Source organism: Teleopsis dalmanni, chromosome 1 (assembly GCF_002237135.1).
Source record: "Teleopsis dalmanni isolate 2A chromosome 1, ASM223713v2, whole genome shotgun sequence".
NCBI lineage: Eukaryota > Metazoa > Arthropoda > Insecta > Diptera > Diopsidae > Teleopsis > Teleopsis dalmanni.
In genome coordinates, this window is record NC_051846.1 from 4,365,803 (window position 1) to 4,376,173 (window position 10,371).

A 10,371-nucleotide genomic window follows, 5' to 3' on the forward strand; every position below is an offset into this window, starting at 1 on the left:
TCCGCGGATCATAAAGAATCACTCACAATTGCTGCACCAACTAAATTTGTAACGAAACTCACTCAAGAGCATAGTGGCGCCACTTGAACTGAATGTACATGTGAATATGTACATATGCATGTAATATAGGTAACTGTATATAGTGTAGGAGTACGTTCTCATGCGAGTAACGGTACTGCCGAAAAACACTCAATAAGGAAGCAAAGCAAATGAAGCAGAACTAACAGGGGATCATTCAATTAAAATAACAAATTTAGTTGAATGAGAATTTTTGAAGAGTGAAGTTTGGGTCCGCGGATGTTTACAAATTGCAACAAAAATTCAAATTTGTGATTTTCATTCATTGTATAAAAAAAGAAGTGATACAAATATTAAACAAAACAAAAAATATTTATAAAAGCAAATAATAAATAAATAAACAGAAAAAAAAAATATTAAAAAGCTAAAATTGTTTGATGTTTCAACTAATCTGTATAAAAATAAAATATTTTAATTAATAAAATAAAATAAAATAAAATAAAATAAAATAAAAGTGTGAGATTATTTTTGAAAAAATGATCAAAAGTGAAGAATTTGTGGATAATAATAATCATAGTCCTAGCCATGGTCTGCACCAACCCCATCACATGGCACATCATCATTCAAGCATATATCGCGGTTTTGAGCCAGTAATGTTTCCCGATCAGGCAACATTACTACGTATGCATCAAGAATTGGAGTTGGCCGATGAGAAGCCAGATCTTAATTATCTTGATCGAAAATATTATACCACAATGATGAGTCAAGCACCACAAGTACATGTCACAGAGTCAGCTACAGCAACATACGGTTTGACATCCTTATCGAATATGTGTACACCATCTGCATCTTCAAGTCCTATTTCTTGTGGTGTTTTACTCAATCATAGTAACAACAACAATAATAATAATAATAATTCAACTAATTCCTCACCCAATTCGACACCACACACACCGATAGAAAATGATCTTCAACAGACATCATCGGTAATTGCTACAAAAGTGGTCAACTTATTACCACAAACCTCCATGGGAACACAATTGAATCATCATTACGCGTCCACAATCAAATATTGTTCCAGTAATGCTGTGTTAAATCCCACCACAGATTACATGAATAGTCACGAACAGGATCAGCTGGAACAAGTGCCTCCAAATGTTATTGCTCCTTCAACCGACATGTTAGCGCAATCCTTACAGCGCATACAACATGTGGGCAACACGTCAGCATCAAGTGGAACTCCAACAGTTTGCACAAATGTTATCATGAACGGCCAATGTATTTCGAATCAAATGATTTCAAGTCATGACAACAATTCATTCTCCAAAAGTTCTTCGCCTGCAAATTCAGTGAAGAGCGGTCAAAGTGATCGTTCACAAAACAAGCAACGTCAACAGCAACAAAAGCAACAATCGCCTTTAATGCAGGATATAGCTTCACCGGATACAACAAAGAAGGCAGGTACTCGTCGTCCAGAAAAGCCAGCACTTAGCTACATCAACATGATTGCAATGGCAATCAAGGAGTCTCGCAACGGCAAATTAACACTCAGTGAGATTTATAGTTACTTGCAGAAAAGGTAAGTCGACATTTAAACGATTTGATAGATAAGAGTTCCGATAAGATTTTAAACTAGATTTAAATTGAATAACTTTTCTTATAAATTAATAAATATAAATTGAAACTAGGGGTATTAGGGAGAAAAGCTAATTTCCTAATCTCTAACCTGAGATTTAGAAGTCTATTGCGAATAGATAATCAAATACTTGGATTTAGATACTCTATTGCGATTATAATAATTCATAAAAAATTTTCTTCGCTAATATGTCTATTAATTTAATAGATATTTTATCAGCGATATTTACTTTAATCCACAATTTACTTGAATAATAGTTTAAAATAGTTTAATATACTATTTTATCTAACTTAATTTCTACCCTGAGATTTAGAAGTCTATTGTGAAAAGATAATCAAATACTTGGATTTCGGTTCTCTAATGCGATTTAAAGATAATATTTATGGATAATTATTTTTTCCTAATTTGGCTACTAATTCAATAGATATTTTATCAGCAATATTTACTTTAACCCCCAATTTACTTCAATAATTGATTAAAATAGTTTATTCTATCTGTTATCTATTTAAATTATATTTAAATTCTATTTAAAATATTTATTAACATTTTACTTTGATGTAACAATTGTGTAAAACTTTTAAGAATAATGTTTGTGTAGAAGATTTAGCAGAATTGAGATAGATTTAGGAATGAATGAAGGACTAGGAATGAATTAGATAGTAATTTTATTAAAAAATATTGTTCCTTTTGAAATGTGATAGTTTTAACTTTTAAAATTATAAACTAACTAAAATTGAATAAATAAAAAGTATAACATAATTACCGATGTTCGTATTTGGATCTTTTAAATTTTGCAAAGAGTCAAATTATTTGGATATAAAGAAATCCTAAAATAGATCGATCTACACGGATATCTAGGCAACTGTTTTGTATAAAAAAAGTGAAAAATATTACTATTTCAACTTATAGTATAAGTTGATGTTAGTAATAAAGAAAGTATACCAGATTTCGAGATAGCGCACCATAAATATAAAAATAAAATATATTACTGTTGATCGGTTATTATTATAAAAATTTTTGGATGTAAAATTAAATTCCTTTGAAAATTTTATAAATTGAATGCAATATGTTTTAAAAGTCTAATATCTTCAAAGTTTGATTAGATCTATAAAATGTTCATTCAAAACTGCGGTATATTTGTCATTCTTGTTTCCATTCCATCACAGAATAGAAAATATTGAAATATTGAAATATCAGGGTTAGGAAAAGATAATGGTTAGACGACGCCAAAAGTGATTGAATAGTCAAACAATTCGTGCTATAAATCATTACAGTTCTTGACAATTTGTGTTATCCAATTTCTTTTTTGAAAAATGTTTTTTAAATTATGTTTTCCATAAAATTGATGCAATTATAAGGAAAATTAATTAGCTTGCTTTTCAGATGATAATAGATCTATTATCCAAAGATAATAGGCCATAGTGCAGGATAAAATGAATCTCAAAAAAAGATGTGGAAAAAATAGCCTTACTTACTTTCAGAATGTCCAAAAACTCATACAAGACAAGAAAAGAAAGATTAATAATTAACCCTTAATGAATTACTGTCATTGCTTTACTTCATAACAGCAAAGATATATAATTGTGAACTGAAGTACTGAGAGATGACTATTCCAATAAAAAATAAGGTTAAAATGATGACGTTTCATGTAGACTCCAACATTAAGTTCTGAAAATAAACGAGCATTATCTTATATTTTATCTTATTAATATGTTATCATCGTACTATCTGATATCTTATCAGGCTATCTGAAAATAATAGAGCACTATCTTAGCTTATTTAATTTTATCAGAATTATCCATTGTGGCGACAGAAACGATAAACATATAACATATGGAATAGACTCAAATCATGTAAGATTCTCACGTTCATTATACGCGCAAGGATCGGGTAAGATAACTAGAGTTTACACAATTCGTCGTTGTGTCACAGTCTATAGTATTCCCCAAATAGTAATAACGAACTAATACATCAAATACATGCTTATATAAAAGAAAATGTTTCATTTATTCTTGATATATTTAATATAATATTAACTTTTTGTGTCATAACCTATTATCTAAAATAATGGGATAAAATATGTTCAAGTAGATTATTTCGAGTTCTAGAAATTTGTTTCTGTAAGCTAGATTTTTTCAGTCTTGGCACAAGTTCACTTCATTCATCTCATTAAGTTGTTATTTTTTCAGTAGTGAAAAGTATTATAGACAGGACTTGATTTGTATGGAAATACCTGATTAATAACTGATAAATTTAATAGCTATAGCTTTCCGTGCAAGTTTATTTCCTATACAGTTCCAACTACGTCCAGATATCTAAACGACTGATACGTTATCTACTTATCTCGCTTAGAAATGTACCACAGGATAGAACAGATTTGATATATGGAGAATTTAATGGGATATTGTCGGCATACTTCACAATCTTGCACCTTTCATTTGATAGTAAGAGGAGCAGTTTGTTAACTACTATATTCCACAGCAATGGAGACATAATTCCTTATCCTTTGAGGGTGTTCTTCTAGTGGCAAATCAAATTTTAATTTTAATTTAGCCGAAATCAATTATTCTTTTTGTAAGCAGCTGTTTGATTAATTTTAGAATGGGGTGCGTATATTCCGGTTAGATAATTCTGTTAAAATTCAATGTGTAGGATATATATATTTTATTACTTAATAAAGGAGAATAAATAAAACAATTTTTTTATCATTCTTTTTAATATTTCTTACACTTTTTTATCATCACAAATAAAAAAATGAATTGATTAATTTAATATATTGTATTTATACCAATTATACTATTGCTCTGGATTAAAAATATCTTGAAAAAAAATATTTATTAAAGAAAAAATATATATATAAAAGAGTAACAATATTTTACTAAAACATTTATTGCTTTTACTTTGAAATTATTTATTATAAAACTGTAAAGATATTCCGTTGAATTTACTTCGATAAAAATACAGAAATGGAATTAAATGTAATTATTATTATGAGTAAGTACAAAATAATTAATCTTATGAAGAATAACTCAACTTCCTTCAGTGCAAAGACATTCGATATATAAACTAAAATCGACTTCACGTGCCTCAAATATCAAATTCACATACCGAGTAGGTTTACTTTCCCATATGATCGAAGCGCCAGTGAAGCGACTGTTGCCAACGGGATTTGAATATTTTTTTTAAATTATGGGTATAAATGCACCCAGCCGATATACATTAAGACTGAAAAGTTTTCGGAAATTCTCATTTAAAATTCGCGCGCTGTATATTTTTCGATATTTTAAGTTTATGTAGTTTGGCAGCACTGTCCTTAATTACTATGCCAAAAATGAGCTCGATCTGTCAGACAGTTCGTTTACGGCAGCTGTTGAAACCAGTTCACCTCAGTAGTGCGTTGCGAAATGTCTTCGACGGTCGTACGACCGTCCTGGAAGGCTTTGTACCACTCATAAACTTGAGTTTTCGATAAAACTGATTCCCCATAAGCCTTTTGTAGCATTCGCAACGATTCTGCACACGAAATTTCGTTCGAAACACAAAATTTGATGCAAACTCTTTGTTCAATATTTTTTTCCATTGTTTTTTTCGCAACGCCCTACTGAGGTGAACTGGTTTCAACAGCTGCCGTAAACGAACTGTCTGACAGATCGCGCTCATTTTTGGCATAGTAATTAAGGACAGTGCTGCCAAACTACATAAACTTAAAATATCGAAAAATATACAGCGCGCGAATTTTAAATGAGAATTTCCGAAAACTTTTCGGTCTTAATGTAAGTACATATAAATCTATATTGTTTTTAATTTTATAGCTTTTCATATATCAATTTATGCTTAGACATAAATTTTGTAGAATTTATATTGTTTTTTTCGCACAATCCTTTGTCATGATCGATGATCACATGAAGGTCTCGTGTTTGCAGTGTCATTCTCATTACGTAGGCAGAAACTTTTGATGAGGCTTCGGAATTGATGACAAAACTCAGCTGATTTTTATTGTTTTTTTTTTCAAATTTATATGAATTTTTTTATAGTTGCTAATCTATATACATATGTATATATATGTATATTTTATACACATATGCACATCAATATTTCATTAATGTATTTACACTTTTCAGATTTGAATTTTTTCGTGGCCCATATATTGGTTGGAAGAATTCTGTGCGCCATAATCTAAGCTTAAATGAATGCTTTAAGAAGTTGCCAAAAGATATGGGCGTTGGAAAACCGGGCAAAGGCAACTATTGGACTATTGAACAAAATTCCGCTTACATGTTTGAAGATGAGGGCAGCCTACGACGACGTCCACGTGGCTATCGTTCGAAAGTTAAAGTGAAATCCTACACATCAGTAAATGGGTTTTATACTGCAGCGGCTTATGATCCAAATCTGGTAATTTCATTTAATACAAAGTTCATATTTATTTTAATTTAAGATTATATTTATACACTTGTTTGAACTTGATAATACACTTCAAACAGATATATTTGGGAGTTAGATTGAATTTGATAATACAATTCAAATAGATGTATGTAGGGAAATAATTGAAGAAGTTCAGATGGGTGAGTTAGATAAACAAAAAAATAAATAAAAAAACGAAATGAAAAATAGAAGAACTTACATTTTTACGAATACTCACAATATAATTTGTGCATGCGACGAAGGCAGGAGAAGTGGAAGAAGGATTGATCCAACATTTCTCGCAAGAAAAAATTGCTAAAGTTGTAGAAAGTTGTACTATTATTGTATTAATGTACTATTGTACATATTATAACCAGCCGGCCGCATTGATAAATGCAAGTGTGTGACCAATACTAATGTTGAAAATATCGGTGAGCATGTTAGAGAATGGGGCGTCAAAATGCTTAAGTTTGAATCTGGATTAGTCTGAACAGAGACACATAAGGTGTACCAGTTAAATCTAACTCCATGCTGTCCTATAGTCCAGTGTTTTGCTAGAACCGATATTATCTTAAATACTTCCGATTTACTACTATAAATTAAGACAGAGGTTCAATATCTTGATTATGTACACTATGTTGTTCTCGATCCGACTATTGGAAAAATATTATCTCAATTCTATTCACCTGTCGCAAAAAGTCGTCGTTTACTAATTTTCATCTGTGATTAACGGGAACAAGGATTTACCTGCGAGGTTTTATAGAAGGCAAGCCCACTCTTGCTAGCTCATCAGAATACTCGATCGATACATTCATCATGCTCCTTTATTTCAAATAACTTTAAAAATCTATATATAAAAATACATTAACAATTTTTTTCGAAATCCTTACTACACTATTCTGAATAGTGTTACTTATATTTTTTTAATTTAATTATCAATTATTTACACTAAAAACAGTTAAACCATGTACAAGAGATAGTGCAGTGGAACTATTCAAAAAAATAAATAACCATTCCAAAAAACACTAAACCAGCCTTAACATAGAGGTTAACCAATTGGTTTGAATTAACCAATTAATTCAAATAAGCACTAATATCACATCATCTTCCCAAAGAGACACCTTGAGATTAACACAGAAAATAGAGTAGAGTTACTAACTGACACTAAATCGAATAACTCGAGCAAATGAATATTATAATAGTATATTTATCCTTCTATGTAAAAAGCGAAATGAACACTCAAAGTATTAGCAAGATGGTTTCTCATTTATACCAAAGTAATATATAACATTATTATATAACATTAGACTTTGTATTCGTGGCATATTGACTATAACTTCATACATTGCATTAGATCTTATGTTGCTGGATTCTAAAGCCTAAGAACAGCTCAGAGCCATGTTGTGTAGAGTGTCATGGGGTTGTTATTGTTTTTGTTTTCAATGCAAATTATAAAATTGAAAATAACAGAAAAAACAAAATATCGATTGAAATTTGATCATGAGTGTCGAGGCTATCCGTGCCTCGTCAGTTACGCAAAGCAGTATTGTTCAGTCATAAATGTCAACATTTCTATCTTTTAGGAGCAAATTATTAAAATTTCTGTGACACTCTGCATAACATGCATTTTCGTGATAGCCCAAAAGAGCTAATTTTGACGAGCCCATGACACTCTACATAATAAGGACCTCAGGAGTTTTTTATTACCTTAAATATTTAAATAGTTAATTTATTATTAAGATATGCTCCATTTTTCATTTTAATTTTTTTACAAACGTTAATCTTTGTAGGACAGTGGAAATTTTTATGCTACGCAGCCGTATGGCTCTTATGATTACAGCACAGGCAATGGTGCCGGTACAGGTTTTGTAGATGCTTGGAACTCACATGCTGCACACACTCCAACTGCTTTACCTCAATATTCAAATATAGCTGCAGCAAGCTCAAGTCTACAAAATAATTGCACCACACCACCATTAGCGCATACAGTAGCTTCATCCGCTTTGCCAACAGTGTCCTCATCCTCTTCTGCCATATCACCGTCATCAACTGCGTCAAGTGCAGCTGCGGTACTACAAAGCTCAAACAACAGCGGTGGCTTAGATTATGCTACTGCATCCATTGTGGCTGCTGGCTATCCATACAGCAGCAGCACCACTGGAGGCGCCTCTTACAACATTGACAACGGTAAGTACGGGTGATCGTGTCAATCAAAAAAGTTGCGTTTTATGAGCTGCATTTGGTTTCGAAAGGCAATTAAAAGGGTTGCATTATAATTTTTACGAGTACATAAGTTGAAATTGATCGAATTTATAGTACCCAGTACTACATGCACATAAGCAGGAGAGATGGGTGCAGTGAAAATTTACGATCATCAACAATGAAGAATTGTGCTTCAGTGAAACATGTGTGAACTTGTGAATGCGTGAGTTTCATTTGATTCAGCCGACACAGTTGATTTAGTACCAGTTGAAAATAAGAAAATAAAAAAAATTTGTTGATCGTAGTGTTCAGTGTTCTGAGCATAAAATATAGACTCAATAAAACAAAAGAAGAAATCTGACCTTTCGCGCAATGTGTGTGTTTTTTTTTAAATTGTTTACTTTTGGATTGGCCTTTGAAATTTTTTTTATTTCCATTAAAATTTTTTCTAACTCTATATTTCTTCTCTGTACAGGTCTGCGCTCTATGTCACACTCACAGATATCTTCGTTGTCCGGAATGCAGCAGCATCAGCACTCATCCCTCACACCACCATCCTCATCAGTTGGCAGTTCTCTCATCGATCGCAAGCCACCAATTTACTTACCCCCGATGCATCTAGCACAGCAATTAAACAATACTGGTAGCAGCAGTAGTGGACCCTATGCTTATGAGCACATCAAATACTCGAACTAGGCTGCAGCCATGATTTTCATTATTTATAATTTGATTTGTTTTTGTAGTTATCGGAATATTTTTAGTTTAAAGTTAAATAATGTGGCTATAGAATTACACATTTAGGTGTGTAAATGCAAAAATATTGTATGTGCATTTTAATAGAGATTTATAAAACCTCGAAAATGCTAAATATACACGCCAAACTGGATTACAAGATCCGCAAATATATTTTTAGAATGATTTGGTCACTATAAGATATTGTTTGTTATATCCGTAATGAAATATTTTTTATTATTTATATTCTCGTCTGTATATATAATTTTAATTATAACTTAAAATGCAATAAATTGATACAAATAATATAAAAGTTTTACTATTATATATATTTTTAACAACTACTACTCATAATGGTTCCAAGAACGATCGTGTCAACATCCCGAACTATCCGTATTCTTCGACGATCGAGCGTCGTTCACCTCTCCAAACAAAGTTTAGAAAGCAGGTTGACGTTTTGTTACAATAACCACAATAACTGAAATTAAATGGAAAATCTTGAAATAGTAGCAAGTAATCGATAACAATATATTCTAATGGTAACCAGAAATCAATAACGATTTATTGTTAAATTATAGCAAGAAATCGAAAACGGTTTGTTGTGAAATAGTACCAAGAAATCGAATAATAATTTAGACTGAAATGGTTACCAATAATATCGATTACAGTTCAGAAGCTTTAAAGTAAAAAGAAATATTCCTTTTTCAAAAAATTTTGTTAGAATTTATTGATTTTCATTTAGAAGGATATTTCAAAAAGGGTTACGATGGTTTCTATTAAAAACATTTTGTTTGATAGTCCTTTATATATTGCACTTATCAAATCTCGGCGTCTTCAACACTAAAACTATAATCAGACCAAGATGAAACTAAAAAAACATACTAAAAATCCAGAAGTAATTGAAAAATATAAATATTCAATAAGGACATATACATATGCAGCGGCTCATTGAAGAAGAGGAGGCATTTCCAAAGTAAGCATAATTTTTGTTGCTGTCATCTATGGAGCTGAAAATTACAAATATGGAATTACAAATATGGATAATTATGTTAGGATAAGCGTAGAGTAAGATGAAGAAGGCTTATTTGGGATACGGGACGGATGAAGGTTGGGGTGGGTCTTAATTAAAACTTGCTTAGATCGAAGAGAATATCAATTTTTGATAATAAATATTCACATTTTCATTATTAGGCCGGAAATATATATAGCAGACCTCGTACAAATGTTGGCGTCATAGCAATAGATGACTTCAATCATTTTTTATCTGTTGGAATTAACTTACACCCCGCTATAATTTCAGACTCGCCAAGAATGATTGATCTAATGATTAACACACTATATAAATACTCTAACCTTTGAAGGTTACTACCAAATATCGG

At 31.2% G+C, this 10,371-nt stretch overlaps 1 protein-coding gene across 1 annotated transcript; it reads left to right on the forward strand.

Annotated features, from left to right (window-relative positions):
• Positions 1 to 537: 537 nt before the first annotated feature.
• LOC119672403 (forkhead box protein biniou) lies at positions 538 to 9,238 on the forward strand. The gene is made up of 4 exons (XM_038083438.1): positions 538 to 1,597; positions 5,776 to 6,049; positions 7,849 to 8,245; positions 8,736 to 9,238. Exons 1-4 carry the CDS (start codon positions 555 to 557, stop codon positions 8,954 to 8,956), a joined length of 1,935 nt encoding a protein of 644 aa, XP_037939366.1. The 5' UTR covers positions 538 to 554; the 3' UTR covers positions 8,957 to 9,238.
• The last annotated feature ends 1,133 nt before the right edge of the window (positions 9,239 to 10,371 follow it).